Source organism: Triturus cristatus, chromosome 2_2 (assembly GCF_964204655.1).
Source record: "Triturus cristatus chromosome 2_2, aTriCri1.1, whole genome shotgun sequence".
Taxonomy (NCBI): domain Eukaryota; kingdom Metazoa; phylum Chordata; class Amphibia; order Caudata; family Salamandridae; genus Triturus; species Triturus cristatus.
Window position 1 is genome coordinate 279,419,639 of NC_140582.1, and position 16,997 is coordinate 279,436,635.

The 16,997-nt window shown below is 37.3% G+C and overlaps 1 protein-coding gene across 1 annotated transcript; it reads right to left on the reverse strand.

Annotated features, from left to right (window-relative positions):
* Positions 1-1,010: 1,010 nt before the first annotated feature.
* On the reverse strand, positions 1,011-13,049 carry LOC146862144 (uncharacterized). Its single transcript, XM_085643058.1, has 3 exons — positions 12,381-13,049; positions 8,489-11,913; positions 1,011-1,038 (listed from the first exon to the last, which is right to left on the reverse strand). Exons 2-3 carry the CDS (start codon positions 11,611-11,613, stop codon positions 1,011-1,013), a joined length of 3,153 nt encoding a protein of 1,050 aa, XP_085499184.1. The 5' UTR covers positions 11,614-11,913; positions 12,381-13,049.
* Positions 13,050-16,997: the final 3,948 nt, after the last annotated feature.

Consider the following 16,997-nt stretch of genomic DNA (forward strand, 5'->3'; position numbering starts at 1 on the left):
ACGAGTGAGTTTGAAGAGGTCGATGCGGGTTTGAGTATATTCCAGTTTGTTGGAGGGGCAAAAAGTAAGACCCAATCTTAATACTTGTTCTTCCGTATTCGTGAGGGTTTTTGATGTTAGATTGATGATGGTCAAATTATCTACATCCATTTCTTCCCCTTCCTGTTGCGGGTTGATCTGGTTGGAGCATTTGAGCCTCCTGCTCCAGCCGCCCCTCCTTGTTTTTCTTTTTCTGCCTCTGGCGGTCTGCTTTTGCCCCCTCTCAGCCATGTTTGCCTCATAATGTGAAATTCCTCTTGAAAAGGGGTCTTTGCCATCATCTGATTGCTTCCACCATCATCCGAGGATTCACCACCTGTAACCTCCGACTCCGAGGTATCAATTCTTACTGCTGTAGGTGTATTTGCATTTGCTTTCAATTCTTTACGAGGACCTTCAAACTTTTTCGCAAATGTGAGTACTCTTCCCTGAGCGTAATTACGCTCATCCCGTTCAAACTTCTCTTGTTTCCTTTGTTTAATTTTAGCTTCATACTTTGTAAGTCTTTTCTTCATCTGTTCCTTTAGTTCCTCGATTTTCTTCTTATCCTCCTCTTTCTCAATTTCTGTCTCTATCTTCTCAATTTCCAGTAGCGCTTTGTCTCTATCACTCCAAGCAAATTTTACTAGTATGAGTAACATCCCCTTACTTGACTCAGCTGTGTGGGCTGCCCATTCATCCAGAAGTCTGGGGTCCGGGTTATCATAGGCCGAGATGGTGTAAATACGCAAACCTCTAGGTATCCGATTAACGTCGATGTAGCTTTGTAAAGAGGTTGCCTCCCACCACTTTCTATGTTCTCGCTCATACAGTCTCTCCAATGCTGTGAATTTTGATGTTAAATTCACGTTCGCCGATATCCTTGTACCACCATCTTGCTGTAGGTTAGTTGATGTACTCCTTTTAAACATCCCTTCCGGCGCTTTGCGGCACTCCGATACATTGAACATGATTCAAAAGCGGCATTTCATTTATGTCTTATAATAGAGCCCCTTCGTCCTGCCAAGATAGTATAATGAAACTGCGAGTTAAACAATTGAACCCGCTTACCAATCCTCGTCGCTTCGTCGGGCGTCCTCCGACACTCCATTGCTGCCGCTTCTCCGGATTTGGCGTTTCCACAGGCGGTGTCGCTGGTAATAATAATAATAAAATAATTATATATATATATATATATATATATATATATATATTCACTGAAAAAACCATAGGTTTCACACACGTTATAGTTAGGAATTAGCATTTAAAAAACCTTAGAAATTCAGTGAAAAAACCATAGGTTTCACACATGTTATAGTTAGCTGGACATTTTACTCGTAACAAACCAATGAAATTGCCCCGTTATAGTTAGTTCAGCTAACTATAACTCGCGCGCCCGCAATGCACTGCTGATGACGTCACATATTACATCACTCATGACATGGTCAGTGACATCACTCATGACATCACTGATGACATCTCAAATGACATCACTGATGACATCACTGATGACATCATCCAGTGAATGTGTGTTTTTCTGAAAATTAAATATGTTTTATATATGTGTATCTCAAGGTCGATGGAAGAATAAATGGGTATATAAGTGTCTAATTGGATGATTTGTTTTTGAAAAATTGATTGTGTTACTGACTGATTAAGTGTATCTCTCACTTTGTGTATAAGTGGCTGCATGGGTTGGTGAGTAGCTACATGGGTGTCTATATAGGTTATTAGTTGTTTTTTTGAGTATCAGTCTGAGTGTCTGTATGGTACGGTGGGGGGTATTACGTAGTGCATAGATGCATGAATGAGTGACTCACTGTTTGTATGTGTTGAAGACAGCATGTGTGCAGGACTGTATGTGTGGATGAGTGTGTGTATGGGTGTGTTATTGAGTGAATGACTGTCTCAATAGTGTCTTCAGGAGTAACTACATATGTTTTTAACTAGTATATGTGACTATTGGTGTATATATGTGAGTATATGTGAGAGGGAGAGATTGAAAGAGTTCCTGTATGAATAAGTATGTGTTTCTATAAGTGATTGTTTAAAAGACTAAGTATGTGTAAGTTTCCGTAGAAGTAAGTATGGTGGTGTGTGTATTACTGTATATGCAAGTAAATGTATGTTTTATTCTTTATTAGCATGAGTGAATATGTGTGTGAGTAACTCTATGGATGAGTGGCATTGTGTAACAGGATGTATAGATGTATGAGTACATATGATGAGTGAGTACATGTATGAGTGACTGTATAGGACTGTTGGTGAATGAGTGGATGTGTATGTGGATCTTAGAATTACTGAAGAGGTTGTTGTAACTGGTATTGGTATGTCCATTGTTTTGAAATTTTTAGTCTCTATTTTTGAATGTGTGTATCAAAGCTTATATTAAGGTGAGAGGAGGTCTACCACTCTATCACAAGGATGATGTCATCAGTGATGTCATCAGTGATGTCATTTGAGATGTCATCAGTGATGTCATGAGTGATGTCACTGACCATGTCATGAGTGATGTAATATGTGACGTCATCAGCAGTGCATTGCGGGCGCGCGAGTTATAGTTAGCTGAACTAACTATAACGGGGCAATTTCATTGGTTTGTTACGAGTAAAATGTCCAGCTAACTATAACATGTGTGAAACCTATGGTTTTTTCACTGAATTTCTAAGGTTTTTTAAATGCTAATTCCTAACTATAACGTGTGTGAAACCTATGGTTTTTTCAGTGAATTTCTAAGGTTTTTAAAATGCTAATTCCTAACTATAACGTGTGTGAAACCCATGGTTTTTTCAGTGAATTTGAAAGGTTTTTTAAATGCTAATTCCTAAATATAACGTGTGTGAAACCCATGGTTTTTTCAGTGAATTTGCAAGGTTTTTTAAATGCTATTTTTTTTTTTATTCTTCATTTTTTTCAAACATATTTTTAATTTAATTTTCTTATCTTTTATAAAGACTATGCTTAAATTTTTAAAATCCTTAAATATTTTTTTTATATATATTTTTTAAAATAAACATGTAAAATTTATTTCCAGTTTTTTTTTTTTTTTTTTTTTTTTTTTTTATAGTACGCGTACCGTAAGCTCACGGTAAGCGTACGGTTTACGCAACGCCCGTAATCTATCTACGCTGCTTGCGTATAGTTCCGTACTTTGCGTAGCCGCGCGTACTGCGCGTGGGACGCGTGCGCGCTTACGCAACACGCGCACGTTACGCGGAAGTGCCGGGGAGTGACTGTTATGCGCATGCGCGCAAGCGCGTGTCTTTTTTACGCACACGCGTACTTTTTGCCGTAAGCGTACCGTAAGCATACCGTAAGCGTACGGTAGGTCATGTGATCTTGAAACACAACTTTTGATTGGTTGAAACTACTTTCAGTTCTAGAACTCTCCTACACCACACCCATTCCCCTCATTTCTGCTTGTGATCCCTTGGGAGAAGGAGCTGGTTTGTCTTTGGGATACGATGGCAGAACAGCAGAGCTCTTCTGAGAGTGAGGCTAGCACCAGCAGCACTGTCTTGAGGCAGAGAGCGAGGAAAGTAAAGCCTTCTTACGTTTGGGAGTATTTTACTTTTCCAGAAGGCCAGCAAAAGGTGAATGCACCCTTAGTTACTTGCAAGCTGTGTAAGCGTGTACTTTCTAGAGGTAATCCTAACAGGAAGTATTCCTTTGGGAATCACACCATGAAGAGACACCTCCAGGAAGTACACAGAAGGACACATGGTCATCTTTTTGGAGGTAACTCTTCAGAAAGACGAGCCAGTACATCCACAGCAGCTCAGCCTGGACCATCATCTGCAGGGCAGACTCCTTCTTCTGCAGGTCAGGTGAGCCCTTCATCTGTGGGGGGAGAATCTCCTTTTGCTGGCCCTCTGGAAATTAACCCTCGGTTTGCGAGGGTTGAAGTACGGTGCGCCACTTGTCACGATCTAATTACTTATAGGGAGACCAGTGTTTCCCTGGTGAACAGTAAAATAGATCAGCACACTTGTCGTACCGTCTAATATTCCCAATCTTTCTTTCCTCTGTCCCTGCATGAACACAACGGTTCTTTTAAGAGCCAACCTTATCTTTCATCTTTTTTTTTCTTTTTTTTTAAAAACTTTTTTTTTTTTTTTTTACCTTACGCGTACGGTAAGCGTACCTTTTTTTATTTTTAAAAAAAAAACACTAAAAATCATTTATCTCATTACAAAGTCCTTGAGAGACTACAATTTTTATTTTTAACTTACCATACTCACTCAAAAAAATATTTATTCATTTGTTTTTTTAAAAAATAGTTTTTAAAATGGTTGTAGTTTCCGAAAATTTTCTATATCGATCTGAAAATAAAGAAAAAAGTATTAATATTTTTTATCCATTTTATAATACAATACACATATTTACATTTTTTACAAAAAAATATTTTTGCCTTATTTTTGCTGTTTTCAGAATATATTGCATTTCACTATTAATTGTGAAAGCAATTGCATTCATCATTTTACAGCGGGCAAAAAAAATTAACAATCACAAAGATTGTATTAAAAAAGCCCAGAATGTCTTCTCACTTAAACTTATCATTACAGAAATGCATATTATTCTAAAAAAATATCATCTAAAAACAATACTTTTTTCTTTAAAATACCGTCTGATATGTTTGTTTCAGAAGTATAATCACAATATTATATCTCAAATAACTCCAAAATACATCTGATTTTATTTCCTTTAGGCCAAATAGTATTTTTTTTTTTTCCTGGAATAAATTTCCAAGGGAAAACCATTAAAATTCTAAAGTTTAATCTGTCCAGATCTCACCAATTCTCTGTAACATTTTGGTTCACGAAAATTTTTTGAATAATTTATTTAGTCCACAATAGAATTGCTTACTTTTCCACATGGCCAAATAGTAATTTTTTAAATCATTTTTGAAAAAATTTCCAATGGCAGTCCAATAGCATTCCATAATTTAAAATGTGCAGAAGTTACCGATTATCTCTAAATTATTGGTTTTTGAAAATTGCATTAAAATTTAAAAAAGTCCACATTACAATTGGTTATCTTTCCTTTAGGCCAAATGATAATTTTAAAAATCTTTTTTCTACAAAATTGCAATGGTAATCCAGTAAAATGGTAAAATTATTTTGTCCAGATCTTGCCAAATCTCTCTAAAATTTAGGTTTCAGGAAGATTAGATAGGAATTTGCTAAATCAAAAGGCAAACGTTGTTTGAAAATCAATTGGGAATCATTACACGGTGTCCAGCCTTTTTCACATTTTAGATAAACTGTGTAATGTCCAGAAGTAATAGTAGGTCCATCATGGAAAATTATTGCAACAGTTACAAAAGTTTTTCCTGAAATTGATAATTGCTGTCCTGTAAACTTCTTTATTAAAGTATCCAATTTTGATCCATCAGCTCTACATCGTTGCATCATTAAAATTACATACTGTCCGTATTCCCTTAAAATTAATGTTGAAAACATGTCAGAATTACACTCACCACATTTCATGCTATGATTAGCATCTTTAACTAATTTTGCAAAAGTGACTGTTTTACTCTCTGGCAATGTCAAATAAATAAACCTTTCATTATCAACAATAGAGCCACATATATTATAACAATTATCACAACTATGTTCCAAAAAAAATGTCAATGGGAACTCCTTCTTCTTCCACTACCTGAAGAAAATACATCAAAAATTCGTGTGCATCTTGCTGTTCATTTTGAGAAAACTGTGTTCGTCCTGAACATACATCTAAAAGTTTTCTAATTTCAGTAGCACTTTCTATTTGAGTTTTATCTTTACTCAGCTTTTGAAAAAGGAGACTGAGCTCTGAACAGAATCTTTTTCCCTGATTTACTATTATCTGCTCTTGCAAACTTTCCAGATAAAATGCAACATTCAGCACTACATTAGCGTAGCAGTTGACACCAGAGCTATTTTCAAAATGACATCCTACAACCTGTTCTTCATTTTCCTTATTCTTTTTGCTTGCAATTACATCACTCCTCTTTTTTTTCCTCTTCTCTACATCTTCATTACAGATATTCTCATTTCTCCTTTTACGAGAAACTACACGTTTCTCCAACACAGGATACTGACCTAAATGAGGAGCATAGCTTCTTCTTAATCTATTATACTCCTTTACACAGTTTGTATCAGCACTAACTTTTGAGTCATCAAAGTCTATCATGAATAAACCTGATAATGTTTTGACTCGTGACAAAGCTACATATGCCATACCTTCTTTGAACACAGTTGAACCAATGTTCACAAATGCACAATCTACAGTCAATCCTTGAGACTTGTGGATAGTTACAGCATATGCTAGTGAAAACGGAAACTGCTTCCTACGTACATATAAGTCTTTCACAAGCATGAAACGAACTGAACAACGACAAATGTCTTTAACTTCCTCTATCTGATCAAATTTTATCTGTAAACATTCAATTCCTTCTTTTTTCTGATAATTAATAAAACCCACAACTCTTCCCATCGCTCCATTCACTAAGCCTTTCTCAACATCCAAATTTCTCCTTAAAAACACTCTACAGTTCATGCAAACATAAAGATTTTTTTCTAATCCTGCTGTTTTGGAGATGTTCTTCTCTAGTGAGTCCAATTTATTTTTCAGTTTGCCTGTTACTGTGACTGTAATTCTTCCATCCTCAATTTTGTCCACTGCTTCCAATTTCCTGATGTCTTCCTTTTCCAATTTCAAAAGCTCCTCATTAAATATTGAGCATTCACGTAGAGTTGGCATTAAGCAGATGACACTTTTGTTTTCTGCAATATTCTTGTATATTTTCTCTGCAACTATTTCTTCCTTTGGAAATAAATTATGTAGCAGCCGACTCTGTAATGCTTTTTTCCCAACATCTGTGAGTAGTCCAATCCTGATATCTTTCAGAATACTTCCATATTCTTCATCGTTTGCTTGCCTCATATTAGTTGTAAGTTCCTTGTACTCAAAGAAGGACCAAATATTTGTATTTCCAATGCTTCCCAATGACTTCTTTGTGTCTTCATGTGTCACAGTATTAAACACTGGTTGTCCTTTAACTGGAGTAAGTTGCAAAAGATCCCCAAAAACTATGACGTGTTTTCCACCAAATAACACGTCATAGTCTGTCTTCAAAATTTGCTGCATTCTTAAATGCACAAAGGCAAGCATTAAGTTTGATACCATGCTCACCTCATCAATAATGAGAACTTGCATCTTCTTCAATACTCGTGAAACTTCCAAGGATGCTTCTCCAGTTAGCTTGTTGAATTGTATTTTGTTCTCATGCTCCACTGGTAACATTAGCAAACGATGTAAGGTGATTCCTTTTATGTTATATGCTGCTAACCCAGTTGGAGCAGTAACCACACAAGACAAAGTAGAATCCGTTTTTTGCTTTAGGTAGCTTCTGATGACTTTAATTAGGAAACTTTTTCCAGTGCCAGCTTGTCCGCTTACATACATCCTGATTGGATGAAATGATGTGCATGAGCACTCTTTTTTGATATGTAGAAATCCGTGATCAATTTTGTTTTTGATCTCTTCATAAATTTGTTGCTGCTCTTGATTCAGTTGTCTTTCCAAATTTTCTAAGTCTATAAATTCTTCTTGAGCTTGATTCATAGCCGTTTCCACTTCATTCATGGCTATTGATGCTTCATTTTCAACGATTGGTTGTCCTAGGGGATCTTGACTGTGTGTTCCTGAACTTTGGCTGTCCTGAGAACTGTCTCTAGCTATTTCTGCTGCAATTGTAGTTTCCTGTTCAATTTCTTCATTTAACATTTGCAGATAAGTTGAGAATGTACTGCATTGTATGCTGTCTTTGCAAGCATTAAAAGAATCTTCATAGCTCTGGAATTCTCCCAGTAGTTCATCCTCTGTACGCCATGGTTTAAACAACTGTAAAAGAGCCAAGTAGTAAAATTCTTTCTTGTCGGTAGTGTCGCAACTCAGCTTCCGGTGATTTATCAAACTTCCTTTGGTTTGCTTCACCAAACATCCTTCTTCACCAACAACTTTATATTTTCCACTGTTGATGTCTTCTGCAGCTTTCCGTGAATAAATGTAGTTCTGTAACACTTCATAGAGACACATGTTCTCCAGATGATGACTTCTCTTGGGATAATATGTGTCCAACATGTTTGTTTTCAATATGTCTGTACTTTCTGGGTCATTCTCAGCCAAATATTCAATTTCTCCAACAGATTTCAGTACCCGATTTCTCATTGCTGCAAGGCCTAAACTTGCCCAAATTATTCTTCTTGACTTCGAGTAGAGACTTGCAGAAGATAACCTATCTGAACATTCGTAGGATCCAATTTCTCGATGCGATAACATCTTCAAACTGAAACTGTACAGCTTCTTACTGACAGTCTTCTCGTGAGAAATCTCTTCCCACATTTCTTTCAATTCTGTTTTTTCTGATTTCGTAATGTAAGACGTTACATATCGAGCAACAGCAATGGAATTGTCAGCAACATACTGTATATCCATGTTAGCGTTCCACATGGATAAAATGACTGGGTTGTAGTCATTTATATTTTTTGATTCTTCTTTTCTTTTAAGGTTGTAGGTATTCTTAGGTGATTTTCTTGTGATAGTATGTCTCACAGCTGACATAAAACTGTTGACTCTTCCATTTGTAAGAACAGGTCTAGGAAATCCAAATCGACATTTAGTGTAGTATTTTTCTTTGCTCTTGTATTTCCGTCGACAGTATTTTCCACACCGATGACTTTGGAAACGTAGAACTTGCTCCTTTAACTTGTTCTCTTCTGTGCTTTTAGGTATAGCACATGTTGCATATTCTTCAATGTAAGATAACACTGCTTCATCAGTATCTGTTCCAAACTTTGGGGCATCCTTGATCCACAGCAGCATATGAATATGAGGAGCACCTCTTGCCTGGTACTCTTTTCTCCAAAAGAAATCCACTACTTCTCCAAGGGGTGGATTTTTTTTATTGCAGATGAAGGACATCATAGCCTCAAATCTATGATTGAAATATCTGCAAACATTAACCGGATCCAATGAGCACAGTTCTCCTGCTGTCTTGTATTCGATGTTTTTAATGTTTGAATTGGCCTCTCGTAGAAAATCCAGTAAATCATCCCAAGCGTACTCGGCACAGCTTAGGGTAAGGAACCATGTTGGTGTTCCTAAATTGCGTAACATGCATTTTAGTTCACCATGGCGTCGGTACCAATATTCATTTGTCCCACGCTGACAAGCCATCAGATTGATCAGTTGTGTTTCCAAATGATCATCTCGGTGCTGCACTTTCTCCATAAAATCCTTAGCAGACACATTTTGTAAATGTACTCCACTTTTTAAAATGTGATTTACTGCATAAGACAGTGCAGACAAGTCGCTTTCAAATAAAAGATGGAACAAATAAGGAATACTTTGTCGAAATCTGGGATCTTCAGCATATAGTCTTGTAGTTCGATACTCTGAAGCTGGAATCTGTTCTGGACGTTCATCGTATCGTCCTCCTTTTCCTTTAGGAAACAGCTGGGGAAAACATCGAGCTTCCAAGCTCTCCTCCCATACACTCACGGGATTTCCTTTTGCTTTCTTCATCTGAAAGAGATCAATATTGTCTCCCATAACTTCTTTCGAATGGAGAGGATGTATGCTAAAATGTTCATAAATTTCTTCTTCCTTTGACTTGTCCACTTTTTCAATTTGTCCAGTTGGTGTTTCTGTGTCTCCTTGTAAATCTTCTTCTTCTTCTTCTTCTTCTTCTATATAAATTGATTCATACCATTTGTTATTTTTTTTCAAATACAAATTTGCTCTTTGTACTTTCCGCACATCTACCAGCTCCTGCCAAATCTTCTTATTCTTTGTAGGTACACCATTAACCAGAATAATTAATGGTTCAGTTTCCAAAGTATCCGCATCAATAGTTTCCATATTTTTTTTCAAATCCAAGGGCAAATACACCACTCTACCTTTTAAACCTCTCAGTAAATCTGAAGGAGGTAATTTACCAGTTTTGGGCTCCATACGTACTATGGTCTGGAACGGATGAACACATTGAATGAGTATAGACTCATATGTATTTAATTCAGAAAGTTCAGCAGGAATAGCATCCAATTCTAAATTATTATGTACAGCTCTGGTCGGCATTCTATTTTCCTCTAACTTGTTGTAGCAGTATTTACAAATACGCTGATCTTCACCCAATTCAAAACAATTTTCAAGAAATATATATGTGGCAAAATCCATCCACTTATAATTATCTTCATTTTCACTCTTTCTGTAGAGATCAACATTCCTAGTTTGTTTTCTATAATGAGTTCTGCGGCAACAAATACAAGTAACATTTGGTCTTTCATTAGAGATTATTGCAAATTTTGTTATGTGATCATTAAATGTCTTACTTACACAAGGTTCTACATTCTCTTCCACTTCTGCCTCATTTACTGTGTCCTTCTCTGCACTGTTTTGTTCAGGACCAAAGTAACAAAACTGAATTTCATCAACAACCTTCTCTACATCTGATACCGTTCCTCGGAACAGAGCCCTATTCAATTCATTTAACTTTATTGCTGGACTTTTGGCAAAATACAACCGTCTCACAAACTTTCTCATTTCAGTATGATGAACAGCCAGCATCCTAAAATGATGGAAAACACTATTGCACACTTTTCTAGATAGACAAGCAAGAGAATGACCCTGCAAACCAGTATTCTCTCTCACTCTGCATGGATCCAGACTTTGAAGCACCTTAATCTTTTGTTTTACACTTTTTTTACTATATTCTCTTAGAAACTCTCGAAATCTGTCAATAGATTCCTGACGCACAGTGCAAATACTACTACAATTCCAAGTGTACACTGGGGCTTTAGGACGTCTCCCCATTGCCTCATCTGCCATCACTTGTACCTCATCTCTTGGAACCATTATCTCCTTCTCCATTATGCAACCATTTTTTACTTCGTATGAACGACCTCTGGTGTCAACTGCATGCAGCAAACTATTACTTTGAAAATAGCTCTCTTCATTAAAAAAAGGTTCACTACTTGAACTATGCATCCACTTTCCTAAAAAAACTTTACAAAAGTTTGTTCTGTTCACTACTCTTTTGCTTTTGCTTTGTGATTTCAGTACATTAACCATTTTATCTAATGTACGCATCCTATTCAAAATTAAAATGAATAGTTTCCTTTTTAATTCTAATGCCTTTGCTGCAATGGCTTCAATTTCTTTTTTTCTCTTGTAATATTTTGCCTTTTGCTTATATTTCTTTATATCCTTTATCAAATTGGACATAACTCTTCTCTGAAACATTTTTCTACGTATCTCTTTAAATGCTGTTTTTCTGTTTATGTTAAACTTTTCAATTGCAGAAGGTATATTTGCATTAACTAAATTCTCAATTTTTTGCTGTTCTCTATTTTTTGTTACATTTTTCCGAGAACAGACATTTTGTACATTTTTCTTTGTTTTGAATATTTTGTTTAGAAATTGTTTTTTTTGCTTACCAGAAGATTTTTTCTTTTTCCCAACATCAGCATCTTCTACTAACTTTGGTCCTCCAGTTGTCTTCAAATATAGTTTTTTTTTTAGCGTTTTTTGAACTCGAGATTTTGTAGGCATCTTAAATTTTGTTCACTGTTCTTCAGCAATACCTGAAAAAAACTAAAAAAAAAATCCGTTATTGTATTTAAATATATTACTAAATTTCTTTTCACAATAGTCACAAAACGAAATTTCTTTGCCAATTTGAATTCACACAAACTGCTCTTTTTTTTGGGCAAGTGAAAATCTCTTTTACAAACTGTCACATTATGAAACCACTTTTCAGATTTTTTAAAAAGCCCATGTCCACAGTGCTACACTCCACCAAGGGCAACCAGCCTTAGTGATGCTGAATGTATTTGCATTACAGACTTAAACCTGAAAACCCCACTGGCTTGTACAAACTGTGCATGACTATACACGGCAAGGACATGGGTGTGTGCTAAGCCTCTGCTTCTTCCCCAAAAAATTCGCTCCCCCTTTCCATCTAATGCAACTGTGAAATCACCAGAGCAAGACGCAATAAATCTCTGTCTATAATTCTTCTATGCACACAGAGTCATGTTTTCACATTAGTGCCAAAACGAAATTTCATTGCCAATTTCAAAGCACACTTACTGCTCTTTTATTTTTTCAGGGGCAAGTGAAAATCTCTTTTTACAATTTGAAATCACTTTTACAGACTGACACATTATGAATCCACTATTTTTGCTTTATTTAATTGCACGTGTCCAAGCTGTTTTTTTTTCAGACCACCACCATGTGCATTCTCTGTGACTGCCTACACTCCACCAAGGGCAACCAGCCTTAGTGATGCTGAATGTATTTGCATTACAGACTTAAACCTGAAAACCCCACTGGCTTGTACATACTGTGCATGACTATACACGGCAAGGACATGGGTGTGTGCTAAGCCTCTGCTTCTTCCCCCAAAAATTCGCTCCCCCTTTCCATCTAATGCAACTGTGAAATCACCAGAGCAAGACGCAATAAATCTCTGTCTATAATTCTTCTATGCACACAGAGTCATGTTTTCACATTAGTGCCAAAACGAAATTTCTTTGCCAATTTCAAAGCACACTTACTGCTCTTTTATTTTTTCAGGGGCAAGTGAAAATCTCTTTTTACAATTTGAAATCACTTTTACAGACTGACACATTATGAATCCACTATTTTTGCTTTATTTAATTGCACGTGTCCAAGCTGTTTTTTTTTCAGACCACCACCATGTGCATTCTCTGTGACTGCCTACACTCCACCAAGGGCAACCAGCCTTAGTGATGCTGAATGTATTTGCATTACAGACTTAAACCTGAAAACCCCACTGGCTTGTACATACTGTGCATGACTATACACGGCAAGGACATGGGTGTGTGCTAAGCCTCTGCTTCTTCCCCCAAAAATTCGCTCCCCCTTTCCATCTAATGCAACTGTGAAATCACCAGAGCAAGACGCAATAAATCTCTGTCTATAATTCTTCTATGCACACAGAGTCATGTTTTCACATTAGTGCCAAAACGAAATTTCTTTGCCAATTTCAAAGCACACTTACTGCTCTTTTATTTTTTCAGGGGCAAGTGAAAATCTCTTTTTACAATTTGAAATCACTTTTACAGACTGACACATTATGAAACCACTATTTTTGCTTTATTTAATTGCACGTGTCCAAGCTGTTTTTTTTTCAGACCACCACCATGTGCATTCTCTGTGACTGCCTACACTCCACCAAGGGCAACCAGCCTTAGTGATGCTGAATGTATTTGCATTACAGACTTAAACCTGAAAACCCCACTGGCTTGTACATACTGTGCATGACTATACACGGCAAGGACATGGGTGTGTGCTAAGCCTCTGCTTCTTCCCCCCAAAATTCGCTCCCCCTTTCCATCTAATGCAACTGTGAAATCACCAGAGCAAGACGCAATAAATCTCTGTCTATAATTCTTCTATGCACACAGAGTCATGTTTTCACATTAGTGCCAAAACGAAATTTCTTTGCCAATTTCAAAGCACACTTACTGCTCTTTTATTTTTTCAGGGGCAAGTGAAAATCTCTTTTTACAATTTGAAATCACTTTTACAGACTGACACATTATGAAACCACTATTTTTGCTTTATTTAATTGCACGTGTCCAAGCTGTTTTTTTTTCAGACCACCACCATGTGCATTCTCTGTGACTGCCTACACTCCACCAAGGGCAACCAGCCTTAGTGATGCTGAATGTATTTGCATTACAGACTTAAACCTGAAAACCCCACTGGCTTGTACATACTGTGCATGACTATACACGGCAAGGACATGGGTGTGTGCTAAGCCTCTGCTTCTTCCCCCAAAAATTCGCTCCCCCTTTCCATCTAATGCAACTGTGAAATCACCAGAGCAAGACGCAATAAATCTCTGTCTATAATTCTTCTATGCACACAGAGTCATGTTTTCACATTAGTGCCAAAACGAAATTTCTTTGCCAATTTCAAAGCACACTTACTGCTCTTTTATTTTTTCAGGGGCAAGTGAAAATCTCTTTTTACAATTTGAAATCACTTTTACAGACTGACACATTATGAAACCACTATTTTTGCTTTATTTAATTGCACGTGTCCAAGCTGTTTTTTTTTCAGACCACCACCATGTGCATTCTCTGTGACTGCCTACACTCCACCAAGGGCAACCAGCCTTAGTGATGCTGAATGTATTTGCATTACAGACTTAAACCTGAAAACCCCACTGGCTTGTACATACTGTGCATGACTATACACGGCAAGGACATGGGTGTGTGCTAAGCCTCTGCTTCTTCCCCCAAAAATTCGCTCCCCCTTTCCATCTAATGCAACTGTGAAATCACCAGAGCAAGACGCAATAAATCTCTGTCTATAATTCTTCTATGCACACAGAGTCATGTTTTCACATTAGTGCCAAAACGAAATTTCTTTGCCAATTTCAAAGCGCACTTACTGCTCTTTTATTTTTTCAGGGGCAAGTGAAAATCTCTTTTTACAATTTGAAATCACTTTTACAGACTGACACATTATGAAACCACTATTTTTGCTTTATTTAATTGCACGTGTCCAAGCTGTTTTTTTTTCAGACCACCACCATGTGCATTCTCTGTGACTGCCTACACTCCACCAAGGGCAACCAGCCTTAGTGATGCTGAATGTATTTGCATTACAGACTTAAACCTGAAAACCCCACTGGCTTGTACATACTGTGCATGACTATACACGGCAAGGACATGGGTGTGTGCTAAGCCTCTGCTTCTTCCCCCAAAAATTCGCTCCCCCTTTCCATCTAATGCAACTGTGAAATCACCAGAGCAAGACGCAATAAATCTCTGTCTATAATTCTTCTATGCACACAGAGTCATGTTTTCACATTAGTGCCAAAACGAAATTTCTTTGCCAATTTCAAAGCACACTTACTGCTCTTTTATTTTTTCAGGGGCAAGTGAAAATCTCTTTTTACAATTTGAAATCACTTTTACAGACTGACACATTATGAAACCACTATTTTTGCTTTATTTAATTGCACGTGTCCAAGCTGTTTTTTTTTCAGACCACCACCATGTGCATTCTCTGTGACTGCCTACACTCCACCAAGGGCAACCAGCCTTAGTGATGCTGAATGTATTTGCATTACAGACTTAAACCTGAAAACCCCACTGGCTTGTACATACTGTGCATGACTATACACGGCAAGGACATGGGTGTGTGCTAAGCCTCTGCTTCTTCCCCCAAAAATTCGCTCCCCCTTTCCATCTAATGCAACTGTGAAATCACCAGAGCAAGACGCAATAAATCTCTGTCTATAATTCTTCTATGCACACAGAGTCATGTTTTCACATTAGTGCCAAAACGAAATTTCTTTGCCAATTTCAAAGCACACTTACTGCTCTTTTATTTTTTCAGGGGCAAGTGAAAATCTCTTTTTACAATTTGAAATCACTTTTACAGACTGACACATTATGAAACCACTATTTTTGCTTTATTTAATTGCACGTGTCCAAGCTGTTTTTTTTTCAGACCACCACCATGTGCATTCTCTGTGACTGCCTACACTCCACCAAGGGCAACCAGCCTTAGTGATGCTGAATGTATTTGCATTACAGACTTAAACCTGAAAACCCCACTGGCTTGTACATACTGTGCATGACTATACACGGCAAGGACATGGGTGTGTGCTAAGCCTCTGCTTCTTCCCCCAAAAATTCGCTCCCCCTTTCCATCTAATGCAACTGTGAAATCACCAGAGCAAGACGCAATAAATCTCTGTCTATAATTCTTCTATGCACACAGAGTCATGTTTTCACATTAGTGCCAAAACGAAATTTCTTTGCCAATTTCAAAGCACACTTACTGCTCTTTTATTTTTTCAGGGGCAAGTGAAAATCTCTTTTTACAATTTGAAATCACTTTTACAGACTGACACATTATGAAACCACTATTTTTGCTTTATTTAATTGCACGTGTCCAAGCTGTTTTTTTTTCAGACCACCACCATGTGCATTCTCTGTGACTGCCTACACTCCACCAAGGGCAACCAGCCTTAGTGATGCTGAATGTATTTGCATTACAGACTTAAACCTGAAAACCCCACTGGCTTGTACATACTGTGCATGACTATACACGGCAAGGACATGGGTGTGTGCTAAGCCTCTGCTTCTTCCCCCCAAAATTCGCTCCCCCTTTCCATCTAATGCAACTGTGAAATCACCAGAGCAAGACGCAATAAATCTCTGTCTATAATTCTTCTATGCACACAGAGTCATGTTTTCACATTAGTGCCAAAACGAAATTTCTTTGCCAATTTCAAAGCACACTTACTGCTCTTTTATTTTTTCAGGGGCAAGTGAAAATCTCTTTTTACAATTTGAAATCACTTTTACAGACTGACACATTATGAAACCACTATTTTTGCTTTATTTAATTGCACGTGTCCAAGCTGTTTTTTTTTCAGACCACCACCATGTGCATTCTCTGTGACTGCCTACACTCCACCAAGGGCAACCAGCCTTAGTGATGCTGAATGTATTTGCATTACAGACTTAAACCTGAAAACCCCACTGGCTTGTACATACTGTGCATGACTATACACGGCAAGGACATGGGTGTGTGCTAAGCCTCTGCTTCTTCCCCCAAAAATTCGCTCCCCCTTTCCATCTAATGCAACTGTGAAATCACCAGAGCAAGACGCAATAAATCTCTGTCTATAATTCTTCTATGCACACAGAGTCATGTTTTCACATTAGTGCCAAAACGAAATTTCTTTGCCAATTTCAAAGCACACTTACTGCTCTTTTATTTTTTCAGGGGCAAGTGAAAATCTCTTTTTACAATTTGAAATCACTTTTACAGACTGACACATTATGAAACCACTATTTTTGCTTTATTTAATTGCACGTGTCCAAGCTGTTTTTTTTTCAGACCACCACCATGTGCATTCTCTGTGACTGCCTACACTCCAC

Coding starts and splice junctions, on each gene's coding strand:
- LOC146862144 (XM_085643058.1), bottom strand. CDS start 11,613: ATGCCTACAAAATCTCGAGTTCAAAAAACGCTAAAAAAAAAACTATAT. Junction 1,039..8,488: donor AACGCTAACATGGATATACA/GTATGTTGCTGA, acceptor CTATCTTGGCAG/GACGAAGGGGCTCTATTATA.